A 19,740-nucleotide genomic window follows, 5' to 3' on the forward strand; every position below is an offset into this window, starting at 1 on the left:
CAGAGAGGAGTCTGGGGCTCTTAGACTGGGAGAACAAAGTACTGAGACAAACTGTGCAGTGCAAAGAATGACATCACTCTTGGACTAGCCTACTATTGAGCTAGGTTCAAGGCAAGAATTTTTTTTGGGTTCAGCTTCCATTCTTTCTTTCTTTTTTTTTCTTTCTCCCTTCTCTGGCGGGAGTGTGTCTGTGTTTGCGTAGCCCAGACAGCGCTCTTTTTTATAAAATACAGGGAAAGTGGCAGACAAAAAAAATAAAGTTTTAAACTTTATTTCTAGCAAAAGACAATGTCCCATGTCAGTATGTATGTATGTATGCATGTATGTACGTATGTAAGCCTGTTGTGGTCACAGTAAAAATCCCTCCAATATGATGGATCGAAATAAAGAGCTAATGCTACGCGATTATACAGTAGCAACACACAGGAAAATGACAACCACTTAAAATCTGGTCTTCATTCGACGGCGTAGAAAATGCAAAAAAAAAAAAAAAACAGACAGCAAACATTAAGCACACACTCGTATGCACTTGGTGTCATTTGGTGAGAGGATGTAGAGTTGTAGAGAGTTTGCTCCGTCTCCAGAACAAGCTAAAACATTATATCGAACATTTGATGAAACTCCTATAAAAAAAAGAACAAAAAGAACACTGTAGTAGACAGTTGAGGAGGGTCAAGCCATGTCGACGGACAGGAAACACTGGGAGGTTGAGCGGGTCCGTCTGTTTTCCGTCGTCGGACTACAAGTCTCTACCTTCACAGGGCTGAACGGTAAAGGGCAGTACGAACACAGTCCCAGAGTGAGTCCAGTCCCCATCACAACTACATGTCCCATGATTCCTTTTGTCCTCCCTCTCAGGTGGGGCTGCCTGTGTTTTTCCAACACATGCGACCTCAAACACGTCCTCTCGTCTGCGGTCAGAACTTGAGGCTGAACCCGGGGCCCACGGCGGACGCCCCCTGGTTGCTGGAGGTCAGGTGGAAGCCTGTGTCCTTAAGGTCGTCGTCACCCTGGAGAGAGAGGGGGGGAGGGAGAGGGAGAGGGAGAGGGGGGGGAGGGAGAGGGAGAGGGAGAGGGAGAGGGGGGGGGGGGAGAGGGAGAGAGAGAGGGGGGGAGGGAGAGGGGAGAGGGAGAGAGAGAGAAAGAGAGAAGGAGAGAGAGAGGGAGGGAGAGAGAGAGAGAGGGAGAGAGAGAGAAGGAGAGAGAGAGGGAGAGAGAGAGAGAGAGGGAGAGAGAGAGAAGGAGAGAGAGAGGGAGAGGGAGAGAGGGAGAGAGAGGGAGAGAGAGAGAAGGAGAGAGAGAGGGAGAGAGAGAGAGAGAGGGAGAGAGAGAGGGAGAGAGAGAGAAGGAGAGAGAGAGGGAGAGAGGAGAGAGAGAGAGAGGGAGGGAGGGGGAGAGGGAGAGAGAGAGAGAGGGAGAGGGAGAGAGAAAGAGAGAGAGGGAAGGAGAGAGAGAGAAAGAGAGAGCAAGCCACGCATTAATAACGTTAATAATAACTTTTATTTGTATAGCACTTTTCCTGAAAACGTTGCAGCTCAAAGTGCTCCAATCATTATTTAATTATTTAGTCATTTAAAGGCAATATTAAAAAGATGGGTTTTTAGTCTTGACTTGAACATATTTGCTGAGGTTGCATCCCTAATGTAAACTGGCAGTGCATTCCACAATGTGGGTGCATAAAATGAGAATGCAGCCTCACCAAATCTCTTCTTTTGTACATGTGGTACACAGAGAAAACCATATACTGAAAAATGTATGCGCTTTGGATAAAAGCGTCAGCTAAACGGCCTATATTATCGCTATTATGATTATTTAGATTAGATTAAACTTCATTGTCATTGCAGAGTACCAGAAAGTACCAGACAACGAAAATGCAGTAAAACTAAAATGTTGTTCCCTGACCGGGAATCGAACCCGGGCCGCGGCGGTGAGAGCGCCGAATCCTAACCACTAGACCACCAGGGAAGGTGTCCAGTTTCCCCTCACCAGCTGGCTGTATCCCAGGCCTCCCTCAGGGGGGCGGGGGCTGGTGCCCCTCTTCACCCTCTGCTGCTCGCTCTTGGCCGGCCAGGTAGGGAACATGGAGGGGTCGATGGGGAGCGGCGTCTCCCGGAAGTAGTCGTGCTTCAGAGCCTCGTCTGACAGGATCCTCTTGCTGGGGCAGTAGGTGAGGAACCTGGGGGGGGGTCAGAGGTCACTCAGATGGCCAAACATCCGGATTAAAGCTGGGGGGGGGGGGGGGGGGTACGTGTGTGCTGGGGGGGGGGGGGATACGTCTCAAAAGTTTACCAGTGGCTTCCTCACTTTCTCCTAAACTAGGGGGGGTATTCCATCAACGTCACTTAAAGGAAAATGTAGGCTTATTTTGATTCAGATTTGATGAAAATAAGCCTGGATTTTCCCTTTAGCGGCGTTGATGGAAGGAATACCCCCCCTGAAAACACAGGGTAAGCACTTTCAATTGAGATGCGCGCACACACACACACACACACACACACACACACACACACACACACACACACACACACACTTAATTCTAAAAGTTGCCGATCGTAAATCAGCCGGTGGTCTTAAATCATCTACAAGGGCACGGCCGTTCACAGCGTCAGACCTTGACCTACAAACCGGAGCCGCACAGGAGTGTGATATTCCAAACAGGACCGCTTCTGTCTGCCAACACTACGCTCCGGATGGCGGCCTTCAACTACAGCTGCTACAGCTCAGGAAGATCCAAGCATATACAACAGGAGGAGGAGGGGGGGTCAGGGCCTGGTGGGTGGAGGACCAGAGGTCATGTGCTTCTCCCAGGGGGCCTGAGACTAGCATACCATGATTCTGGCCTGAGAGAACGGCCCCTTTTTGGGCATACACTGGGCATACAATCTTTTCTTTCTTTTTTTAAATCAGTTTTTTAGGGCATTTCTGCTTTATTGGGATAGAGACAGTAGTAGAGATTGACAGGGACGATGGGTGAGAGAGAGGGAGGGAGGGATGACATGCAGGATATGTCGATGGCCGGATTCGAACCAGTGTGACCTTGAGATGATGTGGTATGCGCGTTAGTGTGCTGATGTAATACAGGTGTGATAGACAAACTGGAAAGGTTTTGGCATACAGAGGTGGAAGATATGTAAACAGGGCGTTGTTTAACGCCATAACAACCATACGGTTTTAAATCAAGCTGTGTGATAGTCTTGGTTTAGAGCTTTGTGTCAAGTATAATTTAGCATTTTATATTTTTTAAATTACTAGTCATTGAGTTCACATCCTGCCTGAAACGCCACCACTAGTGTGCCCTTGAGTAAGGCACTTAGCCCTCAGTTACTCCAGGGGGGACTGTCCCAGTAAATTTGTAATTGTAAATCGCTTTGGATTAAAAGCGTCTGCTAAAATGGCCAATTATTCTAAGTTCTACATACATTTTAATGTGTTCATCCAGTCCAATGGTCGGGATAAAACACTGTGTGACAGAGGCGTTCAGAATCCCAGGGCAAGGCTGTCTGTCTGTGAAATCTAACACAGGGATGGAAGTACTTTGATGGATTGCCAAGAGGCTACCCCACTGTCATTGTTTCTAGACAGCCTGCCAAAAGCGCAGTGACTGAAGAAAAAGACCTGGAAAGCATATCACTGGGAAGTCGCAGATAATTATCAAGATATAGCATATGTTGTCTAGTGCACTAGGGATGGACGGTTTTTCGGTTAAACCGAAAACCGGGGTTTATAAAAATAGAAACGGTTTTTTATCAAAACCGTCTGAAACCGTTTTTTTTTTTTTTTTTTTTTTTGAAGAATAAAATAGAATAAGAATAAAACTGGAACATGTCACATGTTTGTCGTGTGTGAAAATAACAATGATACAGTCTGAATCTGCCGCGCAATGAGTGAGAGGTTTGGTCAGTTGTGAAGAATAACTGAGGATTAATATCTAATTGGGATTATATTTAAGGGTAACGAATCACTCTATGGGAAAGATAGTTGCCTTCAGTTATTGGTAGATAGGAAAGGTTTTTTACAATTACTCGCTTACATTTAATAAGATCATTTTCGCTGCTCTCTGTAAAGCGCATTGGGTCACTTTTGTGAGAAATGCGCTATAGAAATAAAATGTGATTTGATTTGATATCAATCAATCAAACTTTATTTATGTTCTATAGCACAAATCATGCATTGAATGTAACTCCAAGTGCAGTATTTACTAAACCACAATATAATAAAACAAGAGCTATACGGATCAAGAGTGTTTGTGCACAGCGCCACTGTGTGTGAAGGCGCTACTGAAAGTGATGACACTTGTCTCAGAAGATACGCGGTCACTTAGTGACGCAAAGGTAGTTCTGTATTTATCTCTATCTGTATTAGTACATTTATTTTGAAAGCTCTATTTTGACAGCTCTACCATGGGCACTTTTATTTTGATGGGGCATTCTTTGTTGATTGACTTACGACAGTTCAGGACGAGTCAGTCTCGCGGCATGTGGTTTTTATGAAAAGCTTTAAGTATGTTCACTGCATAATTCTAAGTCTAATATTTCAGTGATTATTGAGCAGTATTCAAATATTTAAATACATTGAGCAGCAGCTGAAACTTTGTCTAAGAACCAAGATATTGAGAAAGCAGTTCATTCAATGAAGACGCTGTTCCAAGAGATGATCTTCCGTGCAGGCGTGCACCCTGGATCAGCGGAGCTGGTGTGTTAAGTGTTCATGTGTTTTCATGTATGGTGTAGCTTACAAAAGTCTGCCTTTCCACTTATATTTGTGAAACTAAGTAGCCTAAATGTGTTGCGACTGTGCTTACGGTGTTTTAATGGTGTTCGACATGAGTGTATTGTAGCAGTAGGGCTCAATTATTTGAAATTGGCGCTCTTTTTTTTTTTTTTTTTTTATCTTTTTTTTTTTTTTTTTTTTTTTACTGTATTCTTCGGTTAACCGGAAAACCGCAGTTTTACTCTCTGACGGTTTTTCGGTTTCAATAATTGGAAACCGTCCATCCCTATAGTGCACACATGTTAGAACACCATAGTATAGACACAGACACTCACAGACACAGGCCGACGCAGGCAGACAGACAGAAAGACAGACGCACGCACGCACGCACACACAGACAGACAGACAGACAGACAGACACTAAAGGCCTAAGTCAGTAAGAGGATTAGCTGAAATGCATAATTGCACAATCATAGTCTGGGTTTTCTAATACAGCTAAGATGTTGTGGTGTATAGCTTAGGTATAATGTTGTGGTTTGACTTGGGGGTCACACACAGGGCTGTAGTTGGGGGGCCCTGTAGTGAGGGGGGGGATTAAGAAGAAGTAGAAAACACTTGGTTGTTCATGAGGTCAAAGCCTATCTATCTATCTATGAACTATCTATCTATCCATCTATCTATCTATGAACTATCTATCTATCTATCTATCTATCTATCTATCTATCTATCTATCTATCTATCTATCTATCTATCTATCTATCTATCTATCTATCTATCAATCAGGGGGTTAGGGGGTGGTGGATTAAGAAGAAGTAGAAACCACTTGCTTGTTCATGAGGTCGAAGCCTTGGTCTGACAGCAGCGCCCCGAAGCGCTTGCGGAGGTTGTTGTAGGGGTACTCTGTGAAAGTCATCTTCTTCACAGCTGGAAGCTCGTTGTAGCCAGGCCAGATCTTCTCACTGGGCGACCCCAGATCCTGTCGTGAACACGCACGTCAACACAGACAAATGGGGTTAGGGTTAGGGGGGGGAGAAGCGTGGGGGTTCCCTGGGATTTTATTAACTAACTAAGAAGGAACACACTTGAGTACTTGAGTGAAGTCAAGAGCGCAGTTAAAATGTTTGATTTTAATAGCTCCATCCCTGTCAGACAACCACCTGCCACAAATATGACGGCTATACATTTCGTATGGTAGGATTGGGTTTCAGAAATGTAGTCTGTTTCAGGAAAACACATTTGAGCAAAGTCAAAGTGGGTTTAATACAGTATAACTGTGTGCCGTTCCTGGTTACGCCACCTTGTGGAGAGAAACAGAACTGCAAACCATCAAAAAAAACTCATGCTGGAAAAAAAAGTTATAAAAAAAATAAATAAGCATGCATATGTATACATAAAAAAAGTATTTTTAACTTTACAACTAATGCTTGATGAGGGCAAATGAGGGCATTTACCTTGAATATCTTGTTAATTTGGTCAATTTCAGATTTTCCAGGGAACAGTGGTTTCTGTGTAAGCAGCTCTCCAAAAATGCATCCTACCGACCACATGTCCACCGCTGTCGAGTACTCCTGTGGGAACGAACACACACACACACACACACACACACACACACACACACACACACACACACACACACACACACACACACACACACACACACACACACACACACACACACACACAGCCTCAGGGCCCCTGTCCACACTACCAGGGTATTTGCGGCCAAGGCCGTCGACCACATTTCTGCAGAGACCAGACAGCCCTTGGATCGTCTGGTCTGGATGTGGATACACTTGGACAGAGTAGGGAGGATTGTGTAGTCTAGCTGGGGGAAATGTTTAGACGAGGGAATTAAGGGATTAGGGAATTAAGTTGTTTAGGACTTTGGGTAAATACATGTTTTGATGCTTTGTACTTTTGAAGGTTCTAAGGTTTCTAGATGGTTGTGGAAGCGTTTCGAGTGTGGAATAGGAAGTGTGACTGAAGTGTGCTTGAAGTGTGACTGAAGTGTGCTTGAAGTGCGTCGTCTGAGCTCGTACTTGAAAGAATGTAATGTGTCTCTGTGTGGAGGTATTTGGATGATATGGTGTCATTTAATTTTACGTTTCTTTACATTTTAACCATTTAGCGACTTAGAATTTGATATTACAGGGAGTAATTTAGGAGTAACTTAGCCCAACCCAACTTAGGGCACACTAGTGGTGGTGTTCCCAATTGGGATTGGAACTCATGACCTTCTGATCACCACCACTCACTACCCCCTTAGATCACGCCTCACCTTGGCTCCCAGCAGCAGCTCTGGGGAGCGGTACCACAGGGTGACCACCACGGGGGTGTAGGGCTTCAGGGGAGAGCCGTACTCCCGGGCCAGGCCAAAGTCCCCCACCTACAGCACAGCAACCACACAGGAGGCAAAGACTGAATATGAGACACATAACTAGACAAAGGCACATAACTCAGAGCGATTATTCTGTTCATAAGCAAGTCTGGAGCACTCACACTGAAGTTACCAGAGAGAGGGAGAGAGAGATAGGTAGGTAGATAGGTAGGTAGGAAGATAGGTAGATAGGTAGATAGGTAGATACAGTAGGTAGGTAGGTAGATAGATAGATAGATAGAGACAGAGAAATAGAGATAGAGACAGAGAGATAGATACATAGATAGATAGATAGATAGATAGATAGATAGATAGAGAGATAGATAGATAGATAGATAGATAGATAGATAGATAGATAGATAGATAGACAGGCAGATAGATAGACAGATAGACACTTTATTGATCCCAGAGGGGGACATTCAGGAAGTGAACGTCGTGGTTTTAACATTCCGGAACGTACCTTGAGGATCCCCTTGTGACTGAGCAGCAGGTTGGACGTCTTCAGGTCGCGGTGCAGGATCCAGTTGTCATGGAGATGGCGTACGCCGCGAAGCAGCTGAATCATCAGCGTCTTCACCTCGCCTGCGAAGGAAGGACGAAAACATTTAAAAATAAAAGAGAGAAGAGACATGACATCAAAACGCCTTGAGAGAGAGCAGCCAGACAGCCAGCCAGCCAGCCAGTCAAAGGCATTCAAACCCCAAACCACGTTGAAAAACAGGACTTAACGTCGCGGTAGCGTGGCGACCGCAGGAGCATGACTATGTTTGCTCGGTAAGCAAAGAGAAACCCACCGGAGCGAGTTTTATGAGAAACAGAGCACCACTTCAATCCACACGCGCAGACCTTTTCCCCTTCATTACATCGGCGGGGGGGGGGAACGGATCCAAATACATAACCACAAGCACACATCAGACCCTGTTTTACCTGGCAGGAAGGGCTGTTTCATCGTCTCCATCAGGCTCTTCAGGTCGTGCTCCACGTAATTCATCACGATGTAGATCTTGTCCATGTTGCTTCCGACGACAATTTCCTACCGTGAGTAGAAGGAATAAGGGTAAGATGATTTAGTGAAAGTTTAACTGATTAATAACCGATTAAAAAGTCGAACACTTTTATTTTTTAAAGGTTATTTTTTTCAGAGTGGGGCAGTCCCACTCATATTTTTCATTTTATTGGATAGAGATAGTGAAGATAGACAGGAAAGTAAGGAGAGGGCATGTCAGCAGGGCATGGGCCGGATTCGAACCCATGCCAACATGGGCATATGTGTGCACTGTAGACCGCGGTGCTAGACCACTGGACCACCCCAGGCCACAAAAGTCAAACACTTTTAACCCTTTTTTCCACCAAGGCAGTTTGAGGGCCGGTCCGGAGCCGGTGCCACATCTGGAACCAGTTCTCTGCGTTTCGACAGCAAAAGAACCGTCTGTGGGCCAGGAAAACTGGTTCCAGAGTGGCGCCAACACATGGCCAGTCTAGAACAAAGAACTGTTCACGCATCGGTGGGGAAGCGGAGACATATACAGTGGCATAATGACGTGGCTCTCTAGTCCGTGGAAAAGCAAACCAGTTCTTAGAAGGTTAGCAAGTTGAACCAACTGCGAACCGGCACTAGCACCAGCCCAGAACTAGAACTAGGTCCACTAGCACCAGAACTAGAACTAGGTCCACTAGCACTAGAACTAGAACTAGGTTCACTAGCACCAGAACTAGAACTAGGTCCACTAGCACCAGAACTAGAACTAGGTCCACTAGCACCAGCACCCAGAACTAGGTCCACTAGCACCAGCACCCAGAACTAGGTCCACTAGCACCAGCACCCAGAACTAGGTCCACTAGCACCAGCACCCAGAACTAGGTCCACTAGCACCAGCACCCAGAATTAGAACTAGGTTCCCGTTGGTGGAAAGGGGGTATTTGAGGCTCTAGGATGTGAGTGCTGCATCTACTGCTCTCTGGGTCAGTTGGGTTCAAACATCAGACCACGGCTCCTCACCCTAACAGTGACAATGTTGGGGTGCTGGGCCTTCAGGATGGTGTTGATTTCTCTCAGAGACGTGATGGGGAAGCCTTCCTTCTCCTTCTCCATTTTCAGCCTTTTCAAGGCCACAATCTCATCTGGAATGGAAACATTTTTAGTGGTGTTGTCTACAAACAAGGAAGGGAAATAAACTAAAATGTGACAGCGGCTGGTGAAAGGAAGAACAAATCGTTGACCGTGGAACCTCGTAAATTAAATGAAAAAAGGTTTCTTTTCAACAAAATGTGTTTTTCGTTGAAGTTGAAGTTGTGAAGTATCCACTCGATATAACAAACAACAGTTTAAGGATCAGTAACTACCTATAATTTGTTACCAAACTTTGCTAGTTTTCGAGTGGGTTTGGGGGCGTTTTCCAGTGGTATGTGTTCTGACGGGTCAGGTGAAGAAGGGACAATGGCGCTGTGGCTGTGGCAGACAGAACACAGGGTGCGTTTGTAAATTCGCCGGAGCGTACACTGGGTTCAACGTCATAAAGGGACCAAGTAATCTGATTGGACAAGAGGCATTTCATGAGCGCTGATCAGATTTCCAGAGCGAATTCACAAACGCAGCCACAGCCACATCACTGTCAGCAGACAACAGAGCTTGTTTTGGGAACTGTACTGACATCTTTGGAATGATTCAGAAATCAGACTCAAGCCACAAAGAAAGTTTCTACGGAACAAAGGTTTTGTCAATCGACGGACACTATTCACGGCACGTTCTTGTTCCCCACAGCACCAGCTGCTGCCCCAGATGTGCCAGACTAAATAAACACCTGTCTTCTTGTCCTTGGCTCGGTACACCACGCCGTACGTGCCTTCCTCTATCCTGTTTAGACACTGGAACTCCTCCACGCTGCGGCAACCCTGAAGATAAAGAAACAGACATGTGTCATTCAAGGTGGCGGGGGGGGGGTGCAGCTCACTAAGGCACATGCACACGGCGTGCGATGCGATTTTGTAGCACGACAACATTCGATTCTCAATTCTTTGAATTCTTTCAATTGGTGTGAATTGAGAATCGAATGTTGTCGTGCGACAATATCGCATCGCACGCCGTGTGCATTGTCTCATTCAAAACAATGGAATCGAATTCGGCGGTGCGACAAAATCGCACCCTCGGTCCCTGGTTTGATTCAGGCCATCGACCTATCCTGCATGTCATCCCTCCTCTCTCTCACCCATCCTTCCTGTCAATCTCTACTGTCTCTATCCTCCTCTCTCTCTCTCTCTCTCCCCCATCCTTCCTGTCAATCTCTACTGTCTCTATCCTCCGCTCTCTCTCCCCCATCCTTCCTGTCAATCTCTACTGTCTCTATCCTCCTCTCTCTCTCACCCATCCTTCCTGTCAATCTCTACTGTCTCTATCCTCCTCTCTCTCTCACCCATCCTTCCTGTCAATCTCTACTGTCTCTATCCTCCTCTCTCTCTCTCTCTCTCTCACCCATCCTTCCTGACAATCTCTACTGTCTCTATCCCAATGGATCAGAAATGCCCGAAAAACATATTAAAAAAGAAAAGAAAAAATACACCTTGGTCAAAACGTTGCAAAATAAACTGCATTGTAGTCACACCAGCCAGTGTGTGCAGGTGTTTCCTTTCCTGACAGACACACCTGTTGCGCGGGCAGGTACACACCTGTAGAGCGGGCAGGTACTTTGGCAGCTCTTTCTTCAGCTCCACGGGGGAGATGGGGGGAGAGTCAGGGATGTAGTTCTCCTCAGGGGTGGCTGACTGGGAGTGGGTCGGGGACTGGGGGGTCCGATCTCTCTCCCCTGCCTCCTCCTCTTCCTCCTCATCCTCATCCTCCTCTTCACAGCTCTCCTCTGTATCGTGGTCAAATCGAGATTCGGGCACTGTGAGGGTTTTAGCGAAGGAGACGGTTCATTAAAGAGGGCATTCTGGGAAAGGCATAGTAACCATAGTAACATCCACAGACACAACAGGGCCTGGGAGGTCAACATGTTTAATCTGGATCAGAATGAACCGGATTCTTTTTGGCTATCCAGGATCAGATCGAGCTGGCTGATTTAAGCTATACTCGAAATCTGTTAGATAGGTCTGATCCTGGATAGCAAAAATGTATCTGCATCATTCTGATCTAGATTAAACGTTTTTTGAAACACTGGGCCCAGGACACTAAAAGGGCGGGACCAGAGTCTCGTATCACTGGCTGCTAAATGAGAAATAGTACTTCTCTATTCTTCTATATAAACATCTACACTTTACACCTTTTCATCGTAAACAAGCTACAACACCAGACAAAAACAACCCCTACAAGGTCTTATGAGAAACGTTAACAACACTGTTACGCAAAATAACTGACACCTGTCGAAGGAGGGTTTGAGAGGCCTACCAGCAGGGATGTGGTTGCCGTGGTTTCCGTTCTCCCCCTCCTCAATAAACTCCTCCCCCGACGGCTCGTCCTCGCTCACGTCATCTGGAACACAGAAGAAGAAGAACAACAAAGATACAGGTTTACCATTTCCACCATAGAAGAAGAAGAATGTTTTATTTGCCATGCACTCGACTTGTCAGTCAATTGTTGGAATTTGTTGGGGTTTTTTGCTCTCGGCACAGGGTCAGCCATTTCACAGCCATACCGCCAAAAAAGTGTGAAAGAATCGTGATACATACAGACAAGTTATCGCAACATCGAAGTAACTTCCTAATCCAATACATTTTTTATGACTTTCAAATCATATGTAAGACCTTTTTAAGGCCTATTAAATGTAAGACTTTTTAAGAACCTGTGGGAACCCTGTATGTACAGTAGGATATGTACAGTATGGTATGTACAGTAGGATATGTACAGTATGGTATGTACAGTAGGATATGTACAGTATGGTATGTACAGTACGGTATGTTCAGACCTGCACTCTGGTCAGATCTTCCTGAACCGGAAACCGAAGCGGATTCCTCCTCTTCCTCCCCCTCCGTCTGGCTGCTTGACTCTTCATCATCTTCATCCTCCTCCTCAGAGCCCGATCCTGAACCTGAGGAAGAGAGGTTGACTCAATGCTGCCACCTAGTGTTGGAAATATACTTTCGTTTTCTTTTTTCTGTTGATTAATTTCTTGGGTCATTTTGTAAAAATCCTGGGGTTATTTTCTTAAATTTATTTTAAAATATGTTGGATTAAAAGATTAACCAGCCTCTCACATTTTTTACCAATCCCATTTTAAAAAACAACAACATTACGGTAAAGATCACAAAAAAACACATTAGCATGACTCCTGACCGGGCCTAGCCTTCTAAGTGTGTGAGGAGCGTACCTGAGGACTTTGTGTGCGCGTGTGTGTGTGTGTGTGTGTGTGTGTGTGTGTATGTGTGTGTGTGTGTGTGTGTGTGTGTGTGTGTGTGTGTGTACCTAAGGAGGACTCTGCTGTGCTGGTCTTCCTCTCGCTGCCGCTGATGTCCTGCAGGTCTGCCAGCAGGTCCTTGTCCTCAGGCTTCTCCTCCTTCACTGCTGGGAGACAAAACCAGACAATGTGTCTACTCAGTCTCCTCAAAGTCTCCTCAAAGTCTCCTCAAAGTCTACTCAGTCTACTCAGTCTACCCAAAGTCTCCTCAAAGTCTACTCAGTCTCCTCAAAGTCTCCTCAAAGTCTACTCAAAGTCTACTCAAAGTCTCCTCAAAGTCTACTCAAAGTCTACTCAAAGTCTACTCAAAGTCTACTCAGTCTCCTCAAAGTCTCCTCAAAGTCTACTCAGTCTCCTCAAAGTCTACTCAAAGTCTCCTCAAAGTCTACTCAAAGTCTACTCAGTCTCCTCAAAGTCTACTCAGTCTCCTCAAAGTCTCCTCAAAGTCTACTCAGTCTCCTCAAAGTCTACTCAGTCTACTCAAAGTCTACTCAAAGTCTACTCAAAGTCTACTCAGTCTCCTCAAAGTCTACTCAAAGTCTCCTCAAAGTCTACTCAGTCTACTCAAAGTCTACTCAGTCTCCTCAAAGTCTACTCAGTCTCCTCAAAGTCTACTCAGTCTCCTCAAAGTCTCCTCAAAGTCTACTCAGTCTACTCAAAGTCTCCTCAAAGTCTACTCAGTCTCCTCAAAGTCTACTCAAAGTCTACTCAAAGTCTACTCAGTCTCCTCAAAGTCTACTCAAAGTCTCCTCAGTCTCCTCAAAGTCTACTCAGTCTCCTCAAAGTCTACTCAGTCTCCTCAAAGTCTACTCAAAGTCTACTCAAAGTCTACTCAGTCTCCTCAAAGTCTACTCAAAGTCTCCTCAGTCTCCTCAAAGTCTACTCAAAGTCTACTCAAAGTCTACTCAAAGTCTACTCAGTCTCCTCAAAGTCTACTCAGTCTCCTCAAAGTCTACTCAGTCTCCTCAAAGTCTACTCAGTCTCCTCAAAGTCTACTCAAATTCTACTCAAATTCTACTCAAAGTCTCCTCAAAGTCTACTCAAAGTCTACTCAAATTCTACTCAAATTCTACTCAAAGTCTACTCAAAGTCTACTCAAAGAGCAGAGAAAAGTGATAGCAGGGTTCCCACACCTTCTGAAACATCAAATTCAAGCACCTTTCAAGCACCTTTCAAGGACTTTCAAGACTCAATTCCCTTAAATGCAAGGACCCAGAGAGAGGGGAATTCAAGCACTTTCAATGACAGTCTATTTTCAAAAACTTTTATGACCTTGATTTATTTTTCTCAAATTCACAAACTTTCAAGGATGTCAAGGACCCGTGGGAACCCTGTGATAGTAACATCATTGAATTCATACATCAACCCACCCACTACCAATGCAGTATGATCTAAAACCTAGCTACTAAAGTTGCCTTCACATTACACTATATGCACATCGAATTTCACGTTTGTTCAGCCAACTGACAGTTCAACAGTGTTTCCCATTAATTACCTAGACTGTCGAGGCCCGCTACAGTTTCATAATTCATAGAAAAATATTTTCACACTTGTCACTCATAATAACAATAAAAAAACAAAAATTTCACTCATAACATAAAAAAAGAAAAAATGTCAGTCATAATTACATAAAAAAAACTACATTTTTACTCATAATAACATAAAAGATCATTAACGTTGTGTTTTTTGCACCCTTGGACGGAGACTCACCAGCACTTCCGCGCGGCTCGCTGTGATTGGACGGAGACTCGCCGGCAGTCCTGCGCGGTTCGCTGTGCTCCGGGCGGTCCCGGGGAGCACGGTTGGGGTTGGGGCTGCGACTGCGGTGGCTCTGTTTGGGCTTGTCTCCGTACTCATCAGGCAGCCCGCGGTGGTGAGACGGCACTGTCAGGGTCACACATGTTACTGTCAGGGCACCATAAGGTACACATAATAATAATAATAATAATAATAATAATAATAATAATATTTATTTATATAGCACCTTTCATACATGAGAACTAGCTAAAAACAAACTAACAGTGCAAAAAAGAGAAAAAGGAGCCGATTAAAAAACAACAACATACAAGGAATACAACATAAAGTGTGTGTGTGCGTGTACGTATGTGTGTGTGTGTGCGTGTACGTATGTGTGTGTGTGCGTGTGTTTCTGCGCGTGTGCGTGTATATGTGTTTCCCACACCCTAACCTTCTCTGCGTGCGTCCCTCTCCTTGCGGCGCTCCTCGGCCCTCCTCTCCCGCTCCTTCTGGTCACGCAGCTCCTTCTGCTGCTGGTCCCGCACCTTGCGGTCGCGCTCGCGCTGCCTCTCCACCTGCTCCAGCCGGTCCCTGTAGTCCGGAGAACACGGGGGAACCCTGGAATCAGGAGGAGCTCTCCAGAAACCCAAAACCACCCCCCCACACCGTTAATGTCTGCTGGGATGGACGGGAACATCACAGGGCAGGGTTCCACAGTAACGCTTAGCAGCCCGCTTGCCCGGAGCAACAAGTAAAACAGTTGCCGGGTTTGTTTGCGCGAGCCCGACGACGCTGCTGGATCCTGGATATGTTTATCGGTGTTGCAGGAAGAACAACAGACGGCGCAGGCGCCAGACCAGACTAGATGATCGCGGAGTGAAGATATTATTAAAGCGTACGTGCCTGTCGATCAGCCGTCGCATCGCGTACGCTTTGATAATATCTCCACTCCACGATCATCTAGTCTGGTCTGGCGCCTGCGCCGTCTGTTGTTCTTCCTGCACACAGGTAAACATATCCAGGATCCAGCAGTGTCGTCGGGCTCTCGCAAACAAACCCGGCGAATATTTTACTTACTCCGGGCAAGCGGGCAAGCGTTACTGTCGAACCCTGGACAAGAGAAAGGGTGCGTTCGTAAAATTCCGCTCTGAGAATTCCGCCGGAATCAATGGCGCACAATGGGTTCATTCAACAACATAGAGCGACCAACCGAGAAATTTGATTGGACGAGACAATAGGGCGCTGAATGTGTGCTGATCTGATTTCCAGAGCGTATTTTACGAACGTAGCCAGAGAGAGAAAAGGAGGGAGAAACCCTGAGGTCAGAGGTCAGGGTCATCCCTCCTGTTCTGTCTGTGTTTAGTAAACATGGCGGCCACCCAGACAGGTGGCCAAAGCCAGATAGGTGGCCAAAGCTCTTCAAACTGTTGTGATCAAACTGCCAAACTCTAGGGGACATGTTCTGATATGACAGGCTAATACACAGACATTTAACAGTGAGTTTCTTAAGTTCTATTTCGACGTTTATATTTCTTTACATGGTAACATCTGCTAACTTATAGTCCGGAAAATACGGTATATGTGTGTGTATGTGTGTGTGTGTGTTTGTGTGTGTGTGTATGCGCACAAGTGTGTGTGTGTGAAAGTGCATATGCGTGAGTATGCGTGTGTGTGTGTGAGTATGTGTGCGAGTATGTGTGTGTGTGTGTGTGTGTGTGTGTGTGAGTGAGTATGCGCGTGTGTGAGTATGCGAGTATGTGTGTGCCTCAGCGGTCAGTGGTCACCTCTCTCTGCGGGAGTGTGCCCGGGCCTGCTCCCTGCGTTTCTGCCTCTCCCAGTCCCGCCGGGCTTTCTCCTGCTCCTCCCACTGCCGCTTCCTGCGCTCGCTCTCCCGCTCCTTCTCCTTGTCTTTGTCTTTGGGTCGTGGGTGTTTCCCCGCCGCTGGGGAGGCAAAGACAAACATGAGATTTAGTACCGTGCATGGTGCTCTACACACAGACCCAGACACACACAGACAGACACACAGACAGACACGCACAGACCCAGACACACACAGACACAGACACACAGACACAGACACAGACACACACCAAGACACACACCAAGACACACACCAAGACACACACACAAACACAGACACACAGACAAGACACGCACACAAACACAGACAAGACACACACACACACACACACACACCCACCTAGACACCCACCCACACACCCACAGAGACACCCACACAGACACCCACACATACACCCAGATACACCCCCCCCACACACCCTCACCCACACCTCCTTCTGCAGAGTGACTGCGGTGGCGTCTCTTGTCCTTCCTCTTCTCCTCTTTCCTGTGGTGTGACTTGTCTTTCCTGGCCATCTGCTGGGGAGGTTTGATGGCTAGCGACTCATCCTCCTCTCCCCTGGAATTCAGAACAGGGGGTTTAGCGGAGACTGTCTGGTCCTTACTAGGAGGCAACAAAAGGCAGGTAGACGCTTTACTTTATGTATACTTGAGGCAAATTAAGCAGCAGCAACAACAGAGAAAGTATTATCTTTAAATAAAAAATGTAGGCAGGCTAAACTTCCAGGGCTATCTGTAGCTAGGGTTGCCAACTGTCCTGTATTAGCCGGGATGTCGTGGATTTTGGGATGGATGAATATGTAAATCATCCAATCACAGGCCCCCCTCATGTATACGTATAGCGTAAATGCGCCAATTCCAGCAAACCCCCCCGCCCCGTGCGGTGGCACGCCATCTTTTGTCCCGTATTTGGTAGCAAGAAGGTTGGCAACCCTATTTGTGGCCCAGGCTCTCACAGATATCTCACTTCCAACCCTATCAGTGGCCCAAGCTTTCACAGATCTCTATCTGTGGCCCAGACACTCACAGATCTCTCACACATCTCCGTACCTGTCTTCTGTAGAGTCCTCCCGTATGTACGGGGAATTCCGAATTGTTATTTCCATTCTCTGATCTGGCAGTTCTCCTTCCTCCGGAGTGTCCCGCTTGGCTTCCCGTTCATCCGTCTGTGGCGCAGGGCATGGAGCGCACTGGAGCACACAGGTTACATTACATTACATTACATTACACGTAGTAGTAATAATAATAACTTTTTATTTGTATAGCACTTTTCCTGCAAACGTTGCAGCTCAAAGTGCTCCAATCATTAATGTCACATTCACCAAACGTACGTTGCTTAAATCATTCATTTCTCACACTCATCATTGCTGTCGTCCCTTGTCGATGACGTCGACATGTCCTGTCCCATTCCAATGTCCTCTCTCTCTCCCTCCCCCGTCCTCTCTCTCTCTCTCTCTCTCTCTCTCTCTCTCCCTCCCCCCTCCCTCTCTCTCCCTCTCTCTCTCCCCCACTTTGATGCTGTGGCGTATATGACATATATAATACAATATATACAGCACCAGTCAAAAGTTTGGACACTTTCCCATTCAATTGAATTCTATAATAATATTCATAATTATATATATATATATATATTATAATAACAGTAATGTAGTACAAGTATTACATTACATGTAAGACAAGTAATCATCCTCTACAAAAATGCATCAGCCTGACTGATTGATTGCATTGCTGTTTGTCTATCAAGGTGGGTTAACTTGACTGTGTAGTACATTACGTGAGACACAAAGACAAGAAGAGCAGTTTCACGCTATTCGCTAGTTACATTTTTCACTCGCTTTGGCTCCGTCTTCTCTTCCAGCTCACGTCTGCGTTTTTTCTCTTGGAGAATCTCGTCGAGTGTTTTCACTTTCCAGGTTCCCTTTTCGTCCCCCATCAGCACCCACTCGCCACCGCCTGGAAGACAAGAGACAGACGCAGGGTGCGCTGTGATATATATCACTAGGGAATTATGTCCAAAGATGTTTAATACGAGTTGTCCAAAGATGTTTAATATGAGTTGTCCAAAGATGTTTAATATGAGTTGTTTATTTCATGGTTCATGTTGAGACTATCACTAACTTTATCAGTGCTAAGATTTTAATGCAATGTTTTTGGGACAACGGTGTACTGTACACACAAACACTTACTACATTGTAAGTTACAATGTCGCACTTGACTTTGGGAGCAAGAGAAGGGTTGTACGAATATTAATTTGAGAGGTAGGTAGTGTGCGTATTGGGGGAGAGATAAGCCAATCATCTACATCTAGTTGACAGGGGGGATGTCAGGGGGAGAAGGAGGATCAAGGTTAGACAACCTAAACGTCTGTTGTTACCTGGGTAGTGTCTCGTATCTTATCCATAGCTCAGTAACTTCCAAACTGGTGGAAATAAACACAAAACACCAATCCAAAAATGATGGAAGGAACACTTTCTGATCGATAGCACGGAGGGAGGGGGAGAGAGAGAGATCCAATCTTGACAAAGTTATGAAATGGAGAGACCTGCTGCTTGCACCTACTTAGCTACGTTACCTAACCAAGCAAGTAAGCCAGCTAGCCAGGCAGCTACAGATACAGATACAATAATAAGCAGTTAGTTCGTTTAGTCTATCCAGAAGCTAACTAGCAATTACATCTGGGAAATATGTGACAGAAATGCCACACGTCAAACGCCAATGATTTGCGACAATTTGCGCCTTTCTACGGTAGCTCAGCTAGCTAGCTAAGAACAGGTCGCCAAGGAAACAACGTCAAAGGCCCGTCCGTGTTATTAGCTAGCTGGTAAGTTGTAACCATACGTTAGACTTCGCTCCGAGGTTATGTCGCTAACATATATGTTGTATTTATAAATGGTTTAATGCATTGGCAAAAACGTGTTGACGTTGTAGCTCCTCGCCAGCTAACTCGGTAGCATGCTAACATGCTAACGAACACAACCGACTCTGTTTTAGCAATCTGAGCTTAGCTGAACGTGTGCGGGTCAACCATCGCGTCTGTTTCAATGTGAGGATAAAGTTATATTTAACCTATACTTTGACATCGTGACTCGAAATCGGACGTTGGTCGATTGATAAATTTGGAATCTTTCATATTTTTTTTGACAAACCTGAAATATGCTCCGCGCTATTTTGCAACACAGGAGGGAAAACGCTTGTTTGTTTTTTTCTTCTTCCGTCGCTTTCCGATACGATCACTTCCTGTTGTTACCACCACGTTAGGGTTATGGCTGAGGAGGGGACTCTCATCTCCCAAATGAATGAATGAATGAATGGTCTTTATTGTCATTAATATAGTACAGGTACCATACAACGACATTTAGGAGGGGGGGGGGGGGGGGGGGGCTCCCCTGGTGCTAGGATTATTATTTATTTTTTTACTAAAAACAAGAAGGGAAAAGAGCTGGTTTACATAAATAAAGGCTATATACACTATCCACTATACTATACTATACAAATAAAACACTGTGCTGTACTCTATGCTATGCTATAAATATCCTAACATTTCCTATCTCTGAACCTTATGTACACAAGGGTTGTCATATTGCACATAGTGTTATTGCACATCTGGGTGATTGTGTCTGTTGTTATGCCATTATCCCATCATCCCTATGCCTGATTACGACTAAC

The 19,740-nt window shown here is 45.6% G+C and overlaps 1 protein-coding gene across 6 annotated transcripts; it reads right to left on the minus strand.

Annotated features, from left to right (window-relative positions):
• Positions 1-350: 350 nt before the first annotated feature.
• cdk11b (cyclin dependent kinase 11B) lies at positions 351-18,547 on the minus strand. Of its 6 annotated transcripts, none has more exons than XM_080535128.1 (20): positions 18,449-18,547; positions 17,897-18,027; positions 17,122-17,261; positions 16,503-16,630; positions 15,996-16,152; positions 14,663-14,847; positions 14,185-14,358; positions 12,483-12,581; positions 11,986-12,108; positions 11,469-11,552; positions 10,751-10,968; positions 9,889-9,979; positions 9,087-9,208; positions 8,015-8,120; positions 7,548-7,669; positions 6,989-7,096; positions 6,162-6,278; positions 5,538-5,686; positions 1,987-2,176; positions 351-1,010 (listed from the first exon to the last, which is right to left on the minus strand). In XM_080535128.1, exons 2-20 carry the CDS (start codon positions 18,005-18,007, stop codon positions 918-920), a joined length of 2,517 nt encoding a protein of 838 aa, XP_080391254.1. In that variant the 5' UTR covers positions 18,008-18,027; positions 18,449-18,547; the 3' UTR covers positions 351-917. The 6 variants fall into 6 exon arrangements, with proteins under 6 accessions (XP_080391254.1, XP_080391253.1, XP_080391252.1 ...); XM_080535127.1 differs by having other exon boundaries at positions 16,497-16,630; XM_080535126.1 differs by having other exon boundaries at positions 16,491-16,630.
• Between the last annotated feature and the right edge of the window lie 1,193 nt (positions 18,548-19,740).

Source organism: Nansenia antarctica, assembly GCF_963989245.1.
Source record: "Nansenia antarctica genome assembly, chromosome: 6".
Taxonomy (NCBI): domain Eukaryota; kingdom Metazoa; phylum Chordata; class Actinopteri; order Argentiniformes; family Microstomatidae; genus Nansenia; species Nansenia antarctica.